Source organism: Chiloscyllium punctatum, chromosome 5 (genome assembly GCF_047496795.1).
Source record: "Chiloscyllium punctatum isolate Juve2018m chromosome 5, sChiPun1.3, whole genome shotgun sequence".
NCBI lineage: Eukaryota > Metazoa > Chordata > Chondrichthyes > Orectolobiformes > Hemiscylliidae > Chiloscyllium > Chiloscyllium punctatum.
The window spans coordinates 1,183,788-1,208,016 of record NC_092743.1 but is presented as its reverse complement, the minus strand read 5'-3'; the positions used below and the strand labels follow the sequence as shown (position 1 = coordinate 1,208,016).

The 24,229-nt window shown below is 49.0% G+C and overlaps 1 protein-coding gene across 1 annotated transcript in view; it reads left to right on the top strand.

Annotated features, from left to right (window-relative positions):
• The window catches only part of LOC140476820 (SCO-spondin-like), a 354,974-nt gene that overhangs the window by 3,814 nt on the left and 326,931 nt on the right, over window positions 1–24,229 (top strand). Inside the window, exons 3-4 of the mRNA XM_072569613.1 lie at window positions 6,031–6,100; window positions 14,759–14,879. Coding sequence (XP_072425714.1) covers window positions 6,031–6,100; window positions 14,759–14,879 — 191 coding nt within the window. The remainder of the gene's footprint in view (window positions 1–6,030; window positions 6,101–14,758; window positions 14,880–24,229) is intronic.

The window sequence follows — 24,229 nt, the reverse complement described above, 5'->3', positions numbered from 1 at the left end:
GACACACACACACGCCCGCCCCAACACTGACACACACACACCCGCCCCAACACTGACACACACACACACTGCCCCAACACTGACACACACACGCCCGCCCCAACACTGACACACACACACCCGCCCCAACACTGACACACACACACCCGCCCCAACACTGACACACTCACACCCCCGCCCCAACACTGACACACTCACACGCTCACCCGCCCCAACACTGACACACACACACCCCCGCCCCAACACTGACACACTCACACCCGCCCCAACACTGACACACACACACACTGCCCCAACACTGACACACACACACCCGCCCCAACACTGACACACACACGCCCGCCCCAACACTGACACACACACACCCGCCCCAATACTGACACACTCACACCCCCGCCCCAACACTGACACACTCACATGCTCACCCGCCCCAACACTGACACACACACACCCCCGCCCCAACACTGACACACTCACACCCGCCCCAACACTGACACACACACACCCGCCCCAACACTGACACACTCACACGCTCACCCGCCCCAATACTGACACACTCACACCCCAGCCCCAACACTGACACACTCACACACACACACCCACCCAACACTGACACACACACACACACCCGCCCCAACACTGACACACTCACACACGCACCTGCCCCAACACTGACACACACACACACCCCCACCCCAACACTGACACACTCACACACGCACCCGCCCCAACACTGACACACACACACACTGCCCCAACACTGACACACACACCCGCCCCAATACTGACACACTCACACCCCCGCCCCAACACTGACACACTCACACGCTCACCCGCCCCAACACTGACACACACACACCCCCGGCCAACACTGACACACTCACACCCGCCCCAACACTGACACACTCACACCCCCGCCCCAACACTGACACACACACACACACAGCCCCAACACTGACACACACACACCCGCCCCAACACTGACACACACACACACACAGCCCCAACACTGACACACACACACCTTCCCCAACACTGACACACACACACCCCCGCCCCAACACTGACACACTCACACCCGCCCCAATACTGACACACTCACACACCCACCCCAACACTGACACACTCACACCCCCGCCCCAACACTGACACACACACACACTGCCCCAACACTGACACACACACACCCGCCCCAACACTGACACACACACACCCGCCCCAACACTGACACACACACACCCGCCCCAACACTGACACACTCACACGCTCGCCCGCCCCAATACTGACACACTCACACCCCAGCCCCAACACTGACACACTCACACACACACACCCACCCAACACTGACACACACACACACACCCGCCCCAACACTGACACACTCACACACGCACCTGCCCCAACACTGACACACACACACACCCCCACCCCAACACTGACACACTCACACACGCACCCGCCCCAACACTGACACACACACACACTGCCCCAACACTGACACACACACCCGCCCCAATACTGACACACTCACACCCCCGCCCCAACACTGACACACTCACACGCTCACCCGCCCCAACACTGACACACACACACCCCCGCCCCAACACTGACACACTCACACCCGCCCCAACACTGACACACACACACCCGCCCCAACACTGACACACTCACACGCTCGCCCGCCCCAATACTGACACACTCACACCCCAGCCCCAACACTGACACACTCACACACACACCCACCCAACACTGACACACACACACACCCGCCCCAACACTGACACACTCACACACGCACCCGCCCCAACACTGACACACACACACACCCCCACCCCAACACTGACACACTCACACACGCACCCGCCCCAACACTGACACACACACACGCCCGCCCCAACACTGACACACACACACACTGCCCCAACACTGACACACACACACCCGCCCCAATACTGACACACTCACACCCCCGCCCCAACACTGACACACTCACACGCTCACCCGCCCCAACACTGACACACACACCCCCCCGCCCCAACACTGACACACTCACACCCGCCCCAATACTGACACACTTTCACCCCCACCCCAACACTGACACACTCACACGCTCACCCGCCCCAACACTGACACACACACACCCCCGCCCCAACACTGACACACTCACACACGCACCCGCCCCAACACTGACACACTCACACACACACCCGCCCCAATACTGACACACTCACACCCAGCCCCAACACTGATACACTCACACCCCTGTCCCAACACTGACACACACACACACTGCCCCAACACTGACACACACACACCCGCCCCAACACTGACACACACACACATTGCCCCAACACTGACACACACACACCGCCCCAACACTGACACACACACACACCGCCCCAACACTGACACACACACACACTGCCCCAACACTGACACACACACACCCGCCCCAACACTGACACACGCACACGCCCACCCCAACACTGACACACTCACACCCCTGCCCCAACACTGACACACACACACACCCTGCCCCAACACTGACACACACACACACTGCCCCAACACTGACACACACACCCCCGCCCCAATACTGACACACTCACACCCCTGCCCCAACACTGACACACACACACGCTCACCCACCCCAACACTGACACACACACACCCCAGCCCCAACACTGACACACACACTCACGCACCCGCCCCAACACTGACGCACTCACACACCCGCCCCAATACTGACACACTCACACCCCAGCCCCAACACTGACACACACACACCCTGCCCCAACACTGACACACACACACCCGCCCCAATACTGACACACTCACACCCCCGCCCCAACACTGACACACTCACACGCTCACCCGCCCCAACACTAACACACACACACCCCCGCCCCAACACTGACACACTCACACACGCACCCGCACCAACACTGACACACTCATACACACACCCGCCCCAATACTGACACACTCACACCCCAGCCCCAACACTGACACACTCACACACGCACCCACCCAACACTGACACACACACACACCCCCACCCCAACACTGACACACTCACACACGCACCTGCCCCAACACTGACACACACACACACCCGCCCCAACACTGACACACACACACACAGCCCCAACACTGACACACACACCCGCCCCAACACTGACACACACACACACAGCCCCAACACTGACACACACACCCGCCCCAACACTGACACACACACACACAGCCCCAACACTGACACACACACCCGCCCCAACACTGACACACACACCCGCCCCAACACTGACACACTCACACCCCAGCCCCAACACTGACACACTCACACACGCACCCGCCCCAACACTGACACACACACACACCCGCCCCAACACTGACACACACACACACAGCCCCAACACTGACACACACACCCGCCCCAACACTGACACACACACACACAGCCCCAACACTGACACACACACCCGCCCCAATACTGACACACTCACACCCCGCCCCAACATTGACACACACACACACCCGTCCCAACACTGACACACACACACACCCGCCCCACCACAGACACACACACACTGCCCCAACACTGACACACACACACACCCGCCCCAACACTGACACACACACACACCCCCCAATACTGACACACACACACACAGCCCCAACACTGACATACACACACACACGCCCCAACACTGACACACACACCCCCCCAATACTGACACACACACACACCGCCCCAACATTGACACACACACACACCCGCCCCAACACTGACACACACACACACCCGCCCCACCACTGACACACACACACTGCCCCAACACTGACACACACACACACCCGCCCCAACACTGACACACACACACTGCCCCAACACTGACACACACGTACACTCCCAACACTGACACACACACACCCACCCCAACACTGACACACACGTACACCCCCAACACTGACACACACGTACACCCCCAACACTGACACACACACACTCTTGCCCCAACACTGACACACACATACCCACCCCAATACTGACATACACACACACACCTGCCCCAACACTGACACACACACACACCTGCCCCAACACTGACACACACACACCCCCAACACTGACACACACACACACTGCCCCAACACTGACACACACACCCGCCCCAACACTGACACACACACACCTGCCCCAACACTGACACACACACACCCCCAACACTGACACACACACACACTGCCCCAACACTGACACACACACCCGCCCCAACACTGACACACACACACCCGCCCCAATACTGACACACACACACCTGCCCCAACACTGACACACACACACCCCCAACACTGACACACACACACCCGCCCCAACACTGACACACTCACACACGCACCCTCCCCAACACTGACACACACACACCCGCCCCAACACTGACACACTCACACACACACCTGCCCCAACACTGACACACACACACCCCCAACACTGACACACACACACCCGCCCCAACACTGACACACTCACACACGCACCCTCCCCAACACTGACACACACACACCCGCCCCAACACTGACACACTCACACACACACCCGCCCCAATACTGACACACACACACCTGCCCCAACACTGACACACACACACCCCCAACACTGACACACACACACACTGCCCCAACACTGACACACACACACACACACACTGCCCCAACACTGACACACACACACCTGCCCCAACACTGACACACACACACCCGCCCCAATACTGACACACACACACCTGCCCCAATACTGACACACACACACACCCCAATACTGACACACACACACACCCACCCCAACACTGACACACACATCGCCCCAATACTGACACACACATACACTCCCACCCCAACACTGACACACACACACACACACACCCCCAACACTGACACGCGCACACACAGACACACACGCACACCTGCCCCAACACTGACATGTAGGCGCCACATGCACATACACGCGCGCACACACACACATGCACTCACACACTCACACACTCATACACACTCACACACACACACGCACACACACACCCACCCACACACACACCCGCCCCAACACTGACACGCACACCCACACCCCCAACATTGACACACACACACCCCCAACACTGACACACGCACACATGTGTGCGCGCCTGTATAGACAGACACACACGCACACTCGCCCCTACACTGACATGCAGGCGCATGCACATGCACACGCGCACACGCACACACACACGCACATACACACGTGCACGCACATACACGCGTACACGCACGCACACGCACACACACACGCTCGCACATACATGCATGTATGTGCACACACACGCACACACAGGCGCACACGCTCACACACACATGCGCACTTACAGCACGCACACACACTCACACACATGCACGCACATACACGCGCATGCTCGCACACATGCACATACACACGCACACACACGCACACACGCGCACACGCACACACACACGCACATACACACGTGCACGCACATACACGCGTGCACGCACACGCACACACACACGCTCGCACATACATGCATGTATGTGCACACACACACGCACACACAGGCGCACACGCTCACACACACATGCGCACTTACAGCACGCACACACACTCACGCACACACACATGCACGCACATACACGCGCATGCTCGCACACATGCACATACACACGCACACACATGCACACACACACGCACGCACACGCTCTCACACACATGCACACACAGACACACACACACGCACACGTACGCAAACAGATACACTCACACTCACACTCACACTCACACTCACACTCTCACTCACACTCACACTCACACTCACACTCACACTCACACTCACACTCACACTCACACTCACACTCACACTCACACTCACACTCACACTCATGCACATACACATACACATACCCGCCTCGGTCTGAGGGAACTCCATGTTTGTTAACTCTCTCCTCGTTTTTGCTGGCACTGTTCTCTTTTCCCAGGTGGAGTCTGTGACTGAACCTCCTGGATTTCCCACATTGACAATTTCACTCACTCAACCTCATCCAAAAGGTAACCCTCTATCTCAAACCCATGTGACCAACCTGCTACCTGTCCCTTCGCCCCTCTCCTTCCCTACTGTCCTCTCCTCTTCTCTCTCTTGTCCAGCCTCATCCCTCCCTCCCTCTTTGCCTCACTCTTCTGTCTGTCCCCCTCCCTCTCCCCCCTCCCTCCCTCCCCTCTGGAACAAAGGGACTGTGGTTTACAACTCCATAGATCCCTGAAGATGTCAGCACAGGGAGAGAGAGTGTGGGATGCTAGTCGTTATTTTCTAGAGCATGGAATATCGGAGAGAGAGAAACTCTCGTTACAGCTTTATAAAACATTGGTCAGAGAGTCATAGAGAAGAGCAGCATGGAAACAGACCCTTCGGTCCAAATCATCCATACCAACCAGATATCCCAACCCAATCTAGTCCTATTTGCCAGCACCTGGCCCATATCACTCTAAACCCTTCCTATTCAGAGAACATTACAGTGCAATACAGGCCCTTCGGCCCTCGATGTTGCCCCGCCCTATCATACCAATCTGAAGCCCATCTAACCTACACTATTCCATGCACGTCCATATGCTTGTCCAATGATGACAAATGCACTTAAAGTTGGCAAATTTACTACCATTGCAGGCAAAGCATTCCATACCCTTAGTACTCTCTGAGTAAAGAAACTACCTCTGAAATCTGTCTCATACCTATCTCCCCTCACTTTAAAGTTGTGTCCCCTCGTGTTTCCCGTCCCCATACTTGGAAAAAGGCTCTCCCTGTCCACTCTATCTAATCCTATGATTATCTTTTATGTCTCTATTAAGTCACCTCTCAACCTTCTTCTCTCTAATGAGAACAGCCTCAAGGCCCTCAGCCTTTCCTCGTAAGACCTTCCCTCCATACCAGGCAACATCCTAGTAAATCGCCTCTACACCCTTTCCAAAGCTTCCACATCCTTCTTATAATGCGGTGACCAGAACTGTACACAATACTCCAAGTGTGGCCATACCAGAGCTTTGTACAGCTGCAGCATAACCTCCTGGTTCTGGAACTCAATCCCTCTATTAATAAAGGCCAAAACACTGTATGCCTTCTTAACAACCCTGTCAATCTGGGTGGCAACTTTCAGGGATCTGTGTACATGGACACCGAGATCTCTCTGCTCATCTGCACTCCCAAAGATTCTACCATTAGCTGAGTACTTTGCATTCCAATTACTCCATCCAAAGTGTATCACCTCACACTGGTCTGCATTAAACTCCATTTGCCACCTCTCAGCCCAGCTCTGCAGCTTATCTATGTCTCGCTGTAACCTACTACATCCTTCATCACTATCCACAACTCCACCGACCTAAGTGTCGTCCGCAAATTTACTAACCCACCCTTCTACGCCCTCATCCAGGTCATTTATAAAAATGACGAGCAGCAGTGGACCCAACACCGACCCTTGCGGTACGCCGCTAGTAACTGGACACCAAGATGAACATGTTCCATCAACTACAACCCTCTGTTTTCTTTCAGCAAGCCAATTACTGATCCAAACTGCTATATCTCCCACAATCCCATTCCTCCATATTTTATACGATAGCCTACTGTGGGGAACCTTATCGAACACGTTGCTGAAATCCGTATACACCACATCAACCGGTTTACTCTCATCTACCTGTTTGGTCACCTTCTCAAAGAACTCAGTAAGATTCGTTAGGCACAACCTACCCTTCACAAAACCGTGCTGACTGTCCCTGATCAGATTATTCTTTTCTAGATGGTTATAAATCCTATCTCTTATAACCTTTTCCAACGCTTTACCAACAACTGAAGTGAGACTCACTGGTCTGTAATTACCAGGGTTGTCTCTACTACCCTTTATGAACAAGGGAACCACATTTGCTATCCTCCAGTCCTCATGCACTATTCCTGTAGACAATGATGATTTGAAGATCAATGCCAAAGGCTCAGCAATCTCTTCCATTGCTTCCCAGAGGATCCTAGGATAGATCCCATCCGGCCCTGAGGACTTGTCTATTTTCACACTCTGCAGTATTTCTAATACCTCTTCCTTGTGAACCTCAATCTCTTCTAGTCTAGATGTAAGTATCTCTGTATCTTCCTCGCCAACATTTTCATTTTCTATAGTGAACACTGCCGAAAAATATTTATTTAGTGCTTCCCCAATCTCCTCAGACTCCACACACAACTTCCCACTATTATCCTTGATTGGCCCTAATTTAACTCTCGTCATTCTTTTATTCCTGACATACCTATGGAAAGCCTTAGGGTTAACCCTGATCCTATCCACCAACAACTTCTCATGTCTCCTCCTGGCTCTTCTGAGCTCTCTTTTTAGGTCTTTCCTGACTTCCTTGTAACCCTCAAGTGCCTTGACTGAGTTTTCACATTTTGTCCTAACATAAGCCTTCTTCTTCTTCTTGACCAGGGATTCCACTTCCTTAGTAAACCACGGGCTCACACGTTCTATATCTTCCTCCCTGCCTGACAGGTATATACTTATCTAGGACACACAGGAGCTTTTTCTTGTATAAGCTCCACATTTTTAATGTGTTCATCCCCTGCAGTTTCTTTCCCCATTCTACGCTTCCTAAATCTTTCCTAATTGCATCGTAATTTCCCTTCCCCCAGCTGTAACTCTTGCTCGGTGGAGTGCACCTATCCCTTTCCATCACTAAAGTAAACCTGACAGAATTGTGAGCGCTGTCTCCAAAGTGCTCACCTACTTCCAAATCTAACCCCTGGCCAGGCTCGTTACCCAGTACTAAATCTAAAGTGGCTTCGCCCCTTGTCGGCCTGTCTACATACTGTGTCAGGAAGCCCTCCTGCACACACTGGACAAAAACTGACCCATCTATAGTACTCGTACTGTAGTGTTTCCAGTCAATATTTGGATAGTTGAAGTCCCCCATGACAACTACCCTGCCTCTCTCACTCCTATCCATATGTATGTCCAATGCCCATTTAAATGCCCTTAACATCAGTGAGTCTACTACTGTTGGGCTTTTGCCCGAAACGTCGATTTCGCTGCTCGTTGGATGCTGCCTGAACTGTTGTGCTCTTCCAGCACCACTAATCCAGTATTTGCTTTCCAGCATCTGCAGTTATTGTTTTTACCTTACTGTTGCAAACAGGCCGTTCCATGCCCCTACTACTCTCTGAGTAAAGAAACTACCCCAATATCTATTCTCAATCTATCACCCTTCAATTTAAAGCTATGTCCCCTTGTGTTAGCCGTCACCATCTGAGGAAAAAGGCTCTCCCTGTCCACCCTATCTAACCCTCTGATTATCTTATATGTCTCAATTAAGTCACTTCTCAACCTTCTTCTCTCCAACGAAAACAGCCTCAAGTCCCTCAGCCTTTCCTCGTAAGACTTTCCCTCCATACCAGGCAACATCCCGTTAAATCTCCTCGGAACACTTTCCAAAGCTGCCACATCCTTCCTATAATGTGGTGACCAGAACTGTACACAATACTCCAAGTGCGGCTGCACCAGTTTCTTGTACAGCTGCAGCATGACCTCATGGCTTCTGATCTCAACTGCTAAATGACCTTCAATCCTGAAATTCTGTGCAATAGCCTCCCGTGTGGAACCTTATCAAACACCTTACTGAAATCCATATACACCACATCAACCGCTTTACCCTCATCCACCTGGTTGGTCACCATCTCAAAGAACTCAATAAGGTTTGTGAGGCACAACCTACCCTTCACAAAACCATGTTGACTATCCCTAATCAAATCATTAATTTCCAGATGATTATAAATCCTATCTTTTATATCCTTTTCCAACACCTTACCCACAACCGGAGTAAGGCTCACTGCCCTATAATTACCAGGGTTGTTCCGACTCCCCTTCTTGAACAAGGAAACAACATTTGCTATCCTCCAGTCTTCGGGCACTATTCCTATCGTTAATGAAGACATAAATATCAAAGCCAAAGGCTCTGCAATCTCCTCTCTGGCTTCCCAGAGAATCCTAGGATAAATCCCATCCAATCCAGGTGTCTTATCTACTTTCAGATCTTCCAAAATTGCTAAAACCTCCTCGTTGTCAACCACAATCCCATCTAATCCTTTTCCAATATGAATACTGATGAAAAGTATTCATTAAGCACTTCCCCCATGTCCTCAGGTTCCCACACACAACCTCCCACCACTGTCTTTGATTGGCCTGAATCTTACTCCAGTCGTTCTTTTTTTTCCTGATCTACTGATAGAAGGCCTGAGGGTTTTCCTTGATCCTATTCACCAACAACTTCTCGTGTCCCCTCCTGGCTCTTCTTAGCCCTCTCTTTCAATCTTTTCTGACTAACTTATAACTCTCCAGCCCCCTGAGCCTTCACGCCTCATCCTCAAATAAGCCTCCTTCCTCGTGACAAGAGCTTCAACTTCTTTAGTTATCCCTGGCTCTCTCCCTCGACAACAACCTCCATCCTATTCATCTCCCCATCCAAATGCCTCTTAAATGTTGCAATTGTACCAGCCTCCACCACTTCCTCTGGCATCCCATTCCATACCTGTACCACTCTCTGCGTGAAAAAGTTGCCCCTTAGGTCTCTTTTATATCTTTCTCCTCTCACCCTAAACCTATGCCCTCTAGTTCTGGACTCCCCGACCCCAGGAAAAAGACCTTGTCTACTTACCCTATCCATGCCCCTCATAATTTTATAAACCTCTAGAAGGTCATCCCTCAGCCTCTGACGCTCCAGGGAAAACAGCCCCAGCCTGTTCAGCCTCTCCCTGTAGCTCAGATCCTCCAACCCTGGCAACATCCTTGTAAATCTTTTCTGAACCCTTTCAAGTTTCACAACATTCTTCCGATAGGAAGGAGACCAGAATGGCACCAATATTCCAAAATTGGCCTAACCAATGTTCTGTACAGCCGCAACATGACCTCCCAACTCCTATACTCAATACTCTGACCAATAAAGGAAAGCATACCAAACGCCTCCTTCACTATCCTATCTACCTGCGACTCCACTTTCAAGGAGCTATGAAGCTGCACTCCAAGGTCTCTTTGTTCAGCAACACTCCCTAGGACCTTACCAATAAGTGTATAAATCCTGCTAAGATTTGCTTTCCCAAAATGCAGCACTTCACATTTATCTGAATTAAACTCCATCTGCCACTTCTCAGCCTATTGGCCCATCTGGTCAAAATTCTGTTGTAATTAGAGGTAACCCTCTTCGCTGTCCACTACACCTCCAATTTTGGTGTCATCTGCAGACTTACTAACTGTACCTCTTATGCTCACATCCAAATCATTTATGTAAATGACAAAAAGTAGAGGGCCCAGCACCGATCCTTGTGGCCCTCCCCTGGTCACAGGCCTCCAGTCTGAAAAACAACCCTCCACCACCACCCTCTGTCTTCTACCTTTGAGCCAGTTCTGTATCCAAATGGCTCGTTCTCCCTGTATTCCATGAGATCTAACCTTGCTAATCAGTCTCCCATGGGGAACCTTGTCGAACGCCTTACTGAAGTCCATATAGATTACATCTACCGCTCTGCCCTCATCAATCCTCTTTGTTACTTCTTCAAAAAACTCAATCAAAGAGAACAAAGAACAAAGAAAATTTACAGCCCAGGAACAGGCCCTTCAGCCCTCCAAACCTGAGCCGATCCAAATGTACTGTCTAAACCTGTCACCCAATTCCTAACCATCTGTCTCCCTCTGCTCCCCACCTACTCACACATCTGTCCTGATGCAACTTAAATGAATTTACCGTGCCTGCCTCTACCACCTCTGCTGGCAATGTGTTCCAAACGTCCACCACCCTCTGTGTGAAGTACGTACCACGTGTATCCCCCTTAAACTTTCCACCTCTCACCTTCAAACTGTGACCTCTCATTATTGAACCCTTCACCCTGGGAAAAAGCTTGTCTCTATCCACCTTGTCTGTACCCTTCATGATTTTGTAAACCTCAATTAGGTCCCCCTTCAATCTCCTTTTTTCTAATGAAGATATACCTAACTTACGCAACCTCTCTTCATAGCTAGCACCTTCCATACCAGGCAACATCCTCATAAACCTTCTCTGCACCCTCTCCAAAGCGTCCACATCCTTTTGGTAATGTGGCGACCAGAACTGTACACAGTATTTCGAAATGCGGTCGAACCAATGTCTTGTACAATGTTAACATGACTTATGACAATAGACAATAGATGCAGGAATAGGCCATTCTGCCCTTCGAGCCTGCACCACCATTCATTAGGGTCATGGCTGATCATCCTCAATCAGTATCCGGTTCCTGCCTTATCTCCATAACCCTTGGTTCCACTATCTTTGAGAGCTCTATCCAACTCTTTCTTGAAAGTATCCAGAGACTGGGCCTCCACTGCCCTCTGGGGCAGAGCATTCCACACAGCCACCACTCTCTGGGTGAAGAAGTTTCTCCTCATCTCTGTCCTAAATGGTCTACCCCGTATTTTTAAGCTGTGTCCTCTGGTTCGGCACTCACCCATCAGCAGAAACATGTTTCCTGCCTCCAGAGTGTCCAATCCTTTAATAATCTTATATGTCTCAATCAGATCCCCTCTCAGTCTTCTAAACTCAAGGGTACACAAGCCCAGTCGCTTCAGTCTTTCAGTGTAAGGTAGTCCCGCCATTCCAGGAATTGACCTTGTGAACCTACGCTGCACTCCCTCAATAGCCAGAATGTCTTTCCTCAAATTTGGAGACCAGAACTGCACCCAATACTCCAGGTGTGGTCTCACCAGGGTCCTGTACAGCTGCAGAAGCACCTCTTTGCTTCTATACTCAATCCCTCTTGTTATGAAGGCCAGCATGCTATTAGCCTTCTTCACTACCTGCTGTACCTGCACTATTGCTTTCATTGACTGATGTACAAGATCTCTTTGTACTGCCCCTTTACCTAACTTGAATCCATTGAGGTAGTAATCTGCCTTCCTGTTCTTGCCACCAAAGTGGATAACCATACATTTATCCACATTAAACTGCATCTGCCATGCATCTGACCACTCATCCTAACCTGTCCAGGTCACCCTGTAATCTCCTAGCATCCTCCTCACATTTCACCCTGCCACCCAGCTTAGTATCATCAGCAAATTTGCTAATATTACTTTTAATACCTTCATCTATATCATTAATGTACATTGTAAAAAGCTGCGGTCCCAGCACTGATCCCTGCGGTACCCCACTGGTCACTGCCTGCCATTCCAAAAGGGAGCCGTTTATCACGACTCTTTGTTTCCTGTCAGCCAACCAATTTTCAATCCAAGTTAGTACTTTGCCTCCAATACCATGCGCCCTAATTTTGCTCACTAACCTCCTATGTGGGACTTTATCAAAAGCTTTCTGAAAGCCCAGGTACACTACATCTACTGGATCTCCCTCGTCCATCTTCAGAGTTACATCCTCAAAGAATTCCAGAAGATTAGTCAAGCATGATTTCCCCTTCATAAATCCATGCTGACTCTGTCCTATCCTGTTACTGCTATCCAGATGTGTCGTAATTTCATCCTTTATAATAGACTGCAGCATCTTTCCCACCACTGAGGTCAGACTAACTGGTCTATAATTCTCTGTTTTCTCTCTCCCACCTTTCTTAAAAAGTGGTACAACATTAGCCACCCTCCAATCCTCAGGAACTGATCCTGAATCTATCGAACTCTGGAAAATAATCACCAACGCATCCACGATTTCTCAAGCCACCTCCTTCAGTACCCTGGGATGTAGACCATCAGGCCCCGGGGACTTATCAACTTTCAGATCTAACAGTCTCTCCAACACCAATTCCTGGTAAATATAAATTCCTTTAAGTTCAGGTCCTTCAGCCACTGTTACCTCGTGTCTTCCCCAGTGAACACAGATCTGAAGTACCAATTCAATTCTTCTGCCATTTCTTTGTTCCCCTTAATATATTCCCCTGTTTCTGTTTTCAAGGGCCCAATTTTAGTCTTAACCATTTTTTGTTCCTTTCACATACCTAAAAAAGCCTTTACTATCCTCCTTTATATTTTTGGCCAGTTTACCTTTGTACATTTTTTTTCTTTGCGTATTTCCTTCTTAGTAATCCCCTGTTGTTCTTTAAAAGCTTCCCAGTCCTGCGTTTTCCCACTTATCCTTGCTATGTTATACTTTTTTCCTTTTGACTTTATATGGTCTTTAACTTCCCTCGTCAGCCACGGCCACCCCTGCCTCCTCTTAGGATCTTTCTTCCTTTTAGGAATGAACTGATCCTGCATCTTCTGCATTATACCCAGAAATATCCGCCATTGTTCCTCCACTGCTATCCCTGCTAAGGTATTGTACCATTGAACTTTGGCCAGCTCCTCCCTCATAGCTCCATAGTTCCCCTGTGAGTATCGATGATACAAATATCTCAGCAAGAGGCCCAGCAATCACTTCTCTAGCTTCCCACAGAGTTCTTGGGTATACCTGATCGGATCCTGGTTGAGCATTTACAATGCCAAGGCACAGTGGGTTGTGGACCACTTGCAGATAAATGGGATTAGTGTACTTTGGTGTTGTTGGTTGGCATAGATATGATGGGCTGAAGGGCCTGTTTCTATGCTCCTCCCTCCCACCCCTTCTCCTCTCCCCCTCTCTGCCCCCTTCCTCTTCACTCACCTCCACCACACTCATTCCCTCCCCACCCCTCCTGTTGTCTGGGCCTCTCCAGTCACAGTGTCTCTGGTCTCTTCCTAGGTCCATGCAGCCTGACTCTGGGGTTGGAGGACGGTCGGATTCGATACCAGCAGATAAGTGCCTCATCTCACCGGGAGAGTAACCCCCCTGACGCTGGCCGGCTCAACATCATCCCCAACATGTGAGTAACGTTGCCCTCCCCTCCCCCTCGCCTCGCCTCGACATTAACAAAGACAGACCCTCCCCATGCCCCCCAGCCCACCCCCTTTCTCCCCATCCCCTCACCCTCTTGCCCCCGCACCCCACTCAAGGACAGCAGGAACTGTCCCAGACGCCTGTACAACAGGGAGTGTGTAACCACACTCTGGAGGGTAGGGGACAAATCAACTGCTCCACACCATCCCCCCCACCCCACCCCAACCCAAAGGTCCCAGTAAAGGGCACCTTGGACCAGACAAAGGACATTTGGTGACACAGAACCTGAGCATTTCTGTGTGAAGGCACATTTCATCAAAATGTTTCATCTTAGCTTCATCATGAGGACATTTCACAAAAATACCAATTCATGTGGAAAAGCCATGTTTATAGTGCATGACAGCAGAGATCCAATTATTTTACAAGTGGAATCCAATTGATAGAAGCATTACCATGCGCAATACAGCAGTTAATGATGACTGGCAGTTAACTGCCAAGCTTTATTTAAATTTTAAAGCAGCCTGGATAATTCTGTAAGACCAGAAGATATAGGAACAGAATTAGAGTTTCAGCCCATTCGGTATGCTCCACTATTCAATCACGGCTGATACATTTCTCAACCTCATTTTCCTGTCTTCTCCCTATAACCCTTGACCCTCTAACCAATCAAGAACTTATCTATCTCTGTCTTAAATATATTGCACAGCCCTCTGTAGTCACATGTTCCACAAATGTACCACCTTCTTCCTGAAGAAGTTCCTCCTTGTCTCAGTCTAAAGGGTTGTCCTTCACCTTGAGGCCGTATTCCCAGGTCCTCGTCTCCACACCCACTCTCTCCAGGCCTGTTAGTATTCTCTACATTTCAGTCAGATCCCCCCATCATTCTCCTAACCTCCACTGAGTACAGACCTAGAATCCTCAACCGTCTCTCATGTGACAGGCCCTTCACCCCCGGGATTATTCTTGTAACCCTCCTCTGGACCCCCTCCAACACCAGTATACCACTCCTTAGATACAGGGCCCAAAACTGCTCACAATATTCTAAATGCTGTCTGACTGGAGCTTTATGCAGCCCCAGCAGTACATCACTGCTCTTGTTTTCAAGCTCTCTTGAAGTGAATGCTCACGTTGCATTTGCCTTCCTAACCGTTAGGAAGTTAACCGGAAGAGACTCCTGAACTAGGGCTCCCAACTTCCTTTGTGCTTCAGACTTTTAAAGCCTTTCTCAGTTTAGAAAACAGTCTGTGCTTCTATTCTTCTGATCAAAGTGGATAACCTCATATTTTCCCACATTGTATCCCATCTGCCACTTCTTTGCCCACTCCCCAAGTCCTTCTGCAGCCTCCCCACTTCCTCAACACTACAACCTGTGCCTCTACCTTTGTGTCATCTGCAAACTGAGCAACAATTATTTTTTATTCCCTCATGAGACTTTGGCATCACTGGTTGGCCAGTATTTATTGCCCATCCCTAGTTGCCCCTTGAGAAGGTGGGGGTGAGCTCCCTTCTTGAACTGCTGCAGTCCATATGCTGTAGGTAGATCCACAATGTCCCTTAGGGAGGGAATTCCAAGATTCTAACCCAATGACGGCGATATATTTCCAAGTCAGGATGGTGAGTGGCTCGGAGGGGAACTTGCAGGGGGTGGTGTTCCCATGGATCTGCTGCCCCTTGTCCTTCTAGATGGAAGTGGTCGTGGGTTTTGAAGATGCTATCTGAGAGTCTTTGGTGAGTTTCTGCAGTGCATCTTGTAGATGGTACACACTGCTGTTACTGAGTGTTGGTGGGGGAGGGAGGGGACACTTGTCGATATGGTGCCAATCAAGTGGCTGCTTTGTCCTGGATGGTGTTGAGCTTCTTGAGTGTCGTTGGAGCTGCCCCCATCCAGGGGCAAGGGGGGGAGTATTCCATCACCCTCCTGACTGTGCCTTGTAGAGGGTGGACAGGCTTTGGGGAGTCAGGAGGGGAGTTACTCGCTGCAGGATTCCCAGCCTCTGACCTGCTCTTGTAGCCTCTGTGTTTATGCAATGAGTCCAAGTGTGTTTCTGGTCAACAGTAACCCCCAGGATGTTGCTAGTGGGGGATTCAGTGATACTAACACCATTCAATGTGAAGGGGTGATAGTTAGATTGTCTCTTATTGGTGAGGGCCATTGTCTGGCAGTTGTGTGGCACGAACGTGAGTTACCACTCGTCATCCCAAGCCTGGAGATTGTCCAGAACTTGCTGCATTTGATCACTAACTGCTCCAGTGTCTGAGGAGTTGTGAATGGTGCTGAACCATCAGCGAACATTCCCACTTCTGACCTTATGACAGAGGGAAGGTGATTGATGAAGCAGCTGAAGATGGTTGGGCCTGGGACACTCCCCTGAGGGACTCCTGTAGAGATGTCCTGGAGCTGAGATGACTGACCCTCCAACAACCACAACCATCTTCCTGTGTGTCAGGTCTGACTCTAACCAGTGGAGAGTTTGACCCCCATACCCATTGATTCCAGTTTTGCTCGGGGGTCCTTGATGTCACACTCGGCCGAATGCAGCCTTGATGTCAAGGACCGTCCCTCTCCCCTCCCCTCTGGAACTCAGCTCCTTTGTCCATGTTTGACCCAAGGCTGGAATGAGGTCAGGAGCTGGGTGACCCTGGGGGAACCCAAACTGGGTGTCACTGAGCAGGTTGTTGCTGAGTGGGTGCTGCTTGATAGCTCTGTTACTGACCCCTTCCATCACGTTACTGAGGATCGAGAGGAGACTGATGGGGCAGTAATTGGCCAGGTTGGATTTGTCCTGCTTTTTATGTACAGGACATACCTGGGCAATTCTCTGTAAGAAGACAGAGTGTGGTGGTTGTTGGGAAATGTTTATCCTGGAGTTCAGTTATTAGTGATGTACCACAAGGATCTGTTTTTGGTCCACAGCTGTTTGTCTTTTTTATAGATGACCTGGATGAGGGTGTAGAAGGATGGGTTAGTAAATTTATGGGTGACACGAAGGGCAGTGAAGTTGTGGATAGTGCTGAAGGATGTTGTAGGTAACAGAGAGACATAGATAAGCTGCAGAGCTGGGCTGAGAGGTGGCAAATGGAGTTTAATGTGGAAAAGTGTGAGGTGATTCACTTTAGATGGAGTAATAGGAATGCAGAGCACTGGGTTAATGGTAAGATTCTTGGTAGTGTAACCAGCTGTGCAATCTTCATCCTTATCTTTTGCACTCTGCTGCACTCTTCCATCATTGAGGCTGGGGATATTTGTGGAGCCTCCTCCTCCAATCCATTGTTTAATTGTCCATCACCATTTGTGATTGGATGTTGCAGGAGTGCAGAGCTGAGACCTGATCATTTGGGTGGGGATCTATCACGGGTCAGTGCGCTGCATTTAATGGAAGCTGCATGTGTTAATCAACAGTGCCCTCTGCTGACAGATACAAGAAGTCCAACTTATTATAATAGTTACAGCCATTTCATAATCAAACATAAAACCGCAAATAGAAATGTACAGTATGGAAACAGACCATTTATCCCAACCCAATCTAGGCCCATATCCCTCCAAACCCTTCCTATTCATATACCCATCCAAATGCCTCTTAAATATTGCAATTGTACCATCCTCCACCACTTCCTCTGGCAGCTCATTCCATACACGTACCACCCTCTGAGTGAAAATGTTGTTCTGTAGGTCGCTTTGAAATATTACCCCTCTCACCCTAAACCTGTGCCCTCTAGTTCTGGACTCCCCGACCCCAGGGAAAAGACTTTGTCTATTTACCCTATCCATGCTCCTCATAATTTTATAAACCTCTATAAGGTCACCCCTCAGCCTCCGACACTCCAGGGAAAACAGCCCCAGCCTGTTCAGCCTCTCCCTATAGCTCAAATCCTCCAACCCTGGCAACATCCTTGTAAATCATTTCTGAACCATTTCAAGTTTCACAACATCTTTCCGATAGGAAGGAGACCAGAATTGCACGCAATATTCCAACAGTGGCCTAACCAATGTCCTGTACAGCCGCAACATGACCTCCCAACTCCTGTACTCAATACTCTGACCAATAAAGGAAAGCATACCAAACGCCTTCTTCACTATCCTATCTACCTGTGACTCCACTTTCAAGGAGCTATGAAGCTGCACTCCAAGGTCTCTTTGTTCAGCAACACTCCCTAGGACCTTACCATTAAGTGTATAAGTCCTGCTAAGATTTGCTTTCTCAAAGAAATGCAGCACCTCGCATTTATCTGAATTAAACTCCATCTGCCACTTCTCAACCCATTGGCCCATCTGTTCAAGATCCTGTTGTAATCTGAGGTAACCCTCTTCGCTGTCCACTACACCTCCAATTTTGGTGTCATCTGCAAACTTACTAACTGTATCTCTTATGCTCGCATCCAAATCATTTATGTAAATGACAAAAAGTAGAGGACCCCGCACTGATCCTTATGGCACTCCACTGGTCACAGGCCTCCAGTCTGAAAAACAACCCTCCACCACCACCCTCTGTCTTCTACCTTTGAGCCAGTTCTGTATCCAAATGGCTCGTTCTCCCTGTATTCCATGAGATCTAACCTTGCTAATCAGTCTCCCGTGGGGAACCTTGTTGAATGCCTTACTGAAGTCCATATGGATCACATCTACTGCTCTGCCCTCATCAATCTTCTTTGTTACTTCCTCAAAAAACTCAATGAAGTTTGTGAGATATGATTTCCCACACACAAAGCCATGTTGACTATCCCAAATCAGTCCTTGCCTTTCCAAATACACGTACATCCTGTCCCTTAGGATTCCCTCCAACAACTTGCCCACCACCAAGGTCAGGCTCACTGGTCTATAGTTCCCTGGCTTGTCTTTATCGCCCTTCTTAAACAGTGGCACCACATTTGCCAACCTCCAGTCTTCCGGCACCTCACCTGTGACTATCGATGATACAAATATCTCAGCAAGAGGCCGTAATCATTTCTCTAGTTTTCCACAGAGTTTTCGGGTATACCTGATCAGGTCCTGGGGATTTATCCACCTTTAACCATTTCAAGACATCCAGCACTTCCTCCTCTGTAATCTGGACATTTTGCAAGATGTCAGCATCTATTTCCCTACAGTCTATATCTTCCATATCCTTTTCCACAATAAATACTGATGCAAAATATTCATTTCGTATCTCCCCCATTTTCTGTGGCTCCACACAAAGGCCGCCTTGCTGATCTTTGAGGGGTAAAAACAATGACTGCAAATGCTGGAAAGCAAATTCTGGATTAGTGGTGCTGGAAGAGCACAGCAGTTCAGGCAGCATCCAACGAGCAGCGAAATCGACGTTTCGGGCAAAAGCCCTTCATCATTCCTGATGAAGGGCTTTTGCCCGAAACGTCGATTTCGCTGTTGGTTGGATGCTGCCTGAACTGCTGTGCTCTTCCAGCACCACTAATCCAGTATATGTTCTTTGAGGGGCCCTAATCTCTCCCTAGTTACCCTTTTGTCCTTAATGTATTTGTAAAAACCCTTTGGATTCTCCTTAATTCTATTTGCCAAAGCTACCTCATGTCCCTGTTCTGCCCTCCTGATTTCCCTCTTAAGTATACTCCTACTTTCTTTATACTCTTCTAAGGATTCACTCGATCTATCCTGTCTATACCTGACATATGCTTCCTTCTTTTTCTTAACCAAACCCTCAATTTCTTTAGTCATCCAGCATTCCCTATACCTACCAGCCTTCCCTTTAACCTTGACAGGAATATATTCTCTCTGGATTCTTATCTCATTTCTGAAGGCTTCCCATTTTCCAACCCTCCCTTTACCTGCGAACATCTGCCTCTAATCAGCTTTCGAAAGTTCTTGCCTTATACCGTCAAAATTGGCCTTTCTCCAATTTAGAACTTCAACTTTTAGATCTAGTCTATCCTTTTCCATCACTATTTTAAAATGAATAGAATTATGGTCGCTGGCCCCAAAGTGCTCCCCCACTGACACCTCAGTCACCTGCCCTGCCTTATTTCCCAAGAGTAGGTCAAGTTTTGCACCTTCTCTAGAAGGTACATCCACATACTGAATCAGAAAATTGTCTTGTACACACTTAAGAAATTCCTCTCCATCTAAACCTTTAACACTATGGCAGTCCCAGTCGATGTTTGGAAAGTTAAAATCCCCTACCATAACCACCCTATTATTCTTACAGATAGCGGAGATCGCCTTACACGTTTGTTTCTCAATTTCCCTCTGACTATTAGGGGGTCTGTAATATAATCCAAATAAGGTGATCATCCCTTTCTTATTTCTCAGTTCCATCCAAATAACTTCCCTGGATGTATTTCTGGGAACGAAATGTTTCGGGATATAGATGCTTCAGACAGGACAGGGAGGGAGTTAAAGAGGGTGTGGGGTTGCATTGCTGGTCAAGGACAATATCACGGCTGTGCTAAAGGATGACACTATGGCGGTCTTGGGTAGTGAGGCATTATGGGTGGAGCTGAGAAATAAGAAGGGTGCAGTTACATTGTTAGGGCTGTATTACAGGCCTCCCAACAGTGAGGTGGATGAACAAATAGGTAAACAGATTATGAATAGATATAGAGGCAATAGGGTAGTGGTGATGGGAGATCTTAATTTTCCCAACATTGACTGGGATACATTTAGCTTCAGAGGTCTGGATGGAGAAGAATTTGTACAAAGTGTCCAGGAGAGTTTTCCAGAGCAGTATGTCAATAGTCTGACGAGGGAAGGGGCCATATTGGACCAAGTACTGGGGAACAAGACAGGCCAGGTGGTAGAAGTTGCAGTAGGGGATTTATTTGGGAACAATGATCACAATTCTGTAAGTATTAGAATTAGTATTAGAACAGCGATAAAGAAGAGAATGGTCCTCAGGGAAGAGTACTAAACTGGGCCAAGGCCAATTATATCGAAATTAGGCAGGAGCTGGAAAATGTGGATTGGACACAGCTATTTGAAGGGAAGTCCACATTTGAGATGTGGGAGGCTTTCAAAGATAGTGCAGGATAGGCATGTCCTGTTGAAGACAAAGGATAGGAAGGGTAAGATTCGTGAACCGTGGATGACAGCAGAAATTGTACGACTAGCCAAGAGGAAAAGGGAAGCGTACATAAGGTCTAGGCAGCTAAGAACAGAACGGGCCCTGGAGGAATATCGGAAGAGAAGGACAAGTCTTAAACGATGAATCAAGTGGGCTAAAAGGGGTCATGAAAGAGCTTTAGCGAGCAGAATTAAGGAGAATCCCAAAGCATTTTATTCTTCTATAAGGAGCAAGCGGGTAACTAGAGAAAGGATTGGTCCACTAAAAGATAATGAAGGAAGGCTGTGTGTTGAACCTGAGCGAATGGGTGAGATTCTGAATGATTACTTTGCATCAGTGTTCACTGAGGAGAGGAACATGATGAATGTTGAGATTAGAGATAGAAGTTTGATTAGTCTGGATCACGTTGACATAAGTAGGGAAGATGTGTTGGGTAGGCTCGAGGTTATTAAGGTGGACAAATCCCCAGGAGTGGATGGGATCTATCTCAGGTTGCTGAGAGAGGCGAGAGAGGAAATTGCTGGGACCCTGACAGATATCTTTATGGCATCCTTAAATACAGGTGAGGTGCCAGACGATTGGAGGGTTGCTCATGTTGTCCTCCTGTACAAGAAGGGTAGTAAGGGATATTCTGGGTAACTACAGACCAATGAGCCTGACGTCAGTAGCAGGGAGGTTGCTAGAGAGGGTACTGAGGGATAGGATCTATTTATATTTAGAAAAGAATGGGCTTATCAGTGATTGGCAACATGGTTTTGTGCGGGGGAGATTGTGCCTTACCAACGTATAGAGTTCTTTGAGGAAGTGACCAAGTTGATAGATGAAGGAAGGGCTGTCGACGTCATATACATGAACTTTAGTAAGGCGTTTGATAAGGTTCCCCATTGTAGACTAATGGAAAAAGTGAAGTCACATGGTGTGCAGGGTGTTCTAGCTCGGTGGATAAAGAACTGGTTGAGCAACAGGAGACAGAGAGTAGTAGTTGAAGGGAGTTTCTCGAAATGGAGAAAGGTGACCAGTGGTGTTCCACAGGCATCAGTGCTGGAGCCACTGTTGTTTGTGATATACATAAATGATCGAGAAGAGGGCACTGTTGGTATGATCAGCAAGTTTGCAGATGACATGAAGATTGGTGGAGTAGCAGAAAGCATAAGGGTCTGTCAGAGAGTACAGGAGCATATAGATAGACTGAAGAGTTGGGCGGAAAAGTGGCAGATGGCTTTCAATCCAGACAAATGTGAGGTGATCCATTTAGGCAAGACTAACTCTCGAGTGAATTATACAATGAATGGAAGAGCTTTGGGAAAAGTTGGTAGGCAGAGGGATCTGGGAGTGCAGGTCCATTGTACCCTGAAGGTGGCTGCACAGGTGGATAGAGTGGTCAAGAAGGCATATAGTGTGCTTGCCTTCATCGGACTGGGTATTGAGTATAAGAGCTGGCAAGTCATGTTAAAATTGTACAAGACATTAGTTCGGCTGCATTTAGAATACTGTGTACAGTTCTGATTGCCATATTACCAGTGTGGGATGTGGACACTTTGGAGAGGGTGCAGAGAAGGTTTACAAGGATGTTACCTGGTATGGAAGGTGCTAGCTACGAAGAGAGGTTTAAATGGTTAGGATTGTTTTCATTAGAAAAAAAGGGATTGAGGGGGGACCTGATTGAGGTTTACAAAATCATGAAGGGTATAGACAGGGTGGATAGAGACAAGCTTTTTCCCAGGGTGAAGGGTTCAATAATGAGAGGTCATGCTTTCAAGGTGAGAGGTGGAAAGTTTAAGGGGGATACACACGGCAAGTACTTCACACAGAGGGTGATGGGTGTTTGGAACGCGTTGCCAGCAGAGGTGGGAGAGGCAGGCACGGGAGATTCATTTAAGATGCGTCAGGACAGATACATGAGCAGGTGGGGAGCAGAGGGATACAGATGGTTAGGAATTGACCGACAGGTTTAGATAGTACATTTGGATCGGTTCAGGTTGGAGGGCCGAAGGGCCTGTTCCTGGGCTGTAAATTTTCTTTGTTCTTTGAATATCCTCCCTCAGCACGACTGTAATGCTATCCCTTATCAAAAATGCCACTCCCCCTCCTCTCTTGCCTCCCTCTCTATCCTTCTTGTAGCATTTGTATCCTGGAACATTAAGCTGCCGGTCCTGCCCATCCCTGAGCCATGTTTCTGTAATTGCTGTGATATCCCAGTCCCATGTTCCTAACCATGCCCTGAGTTCATCTGCCTTCCCTGTTAGGCCCCTTGCATTGAAATAAATGCAGGTTAATTTATTAGTCCTACCTTGTTCCTGCCTGCCCTGACTTTGGACTCACTTCT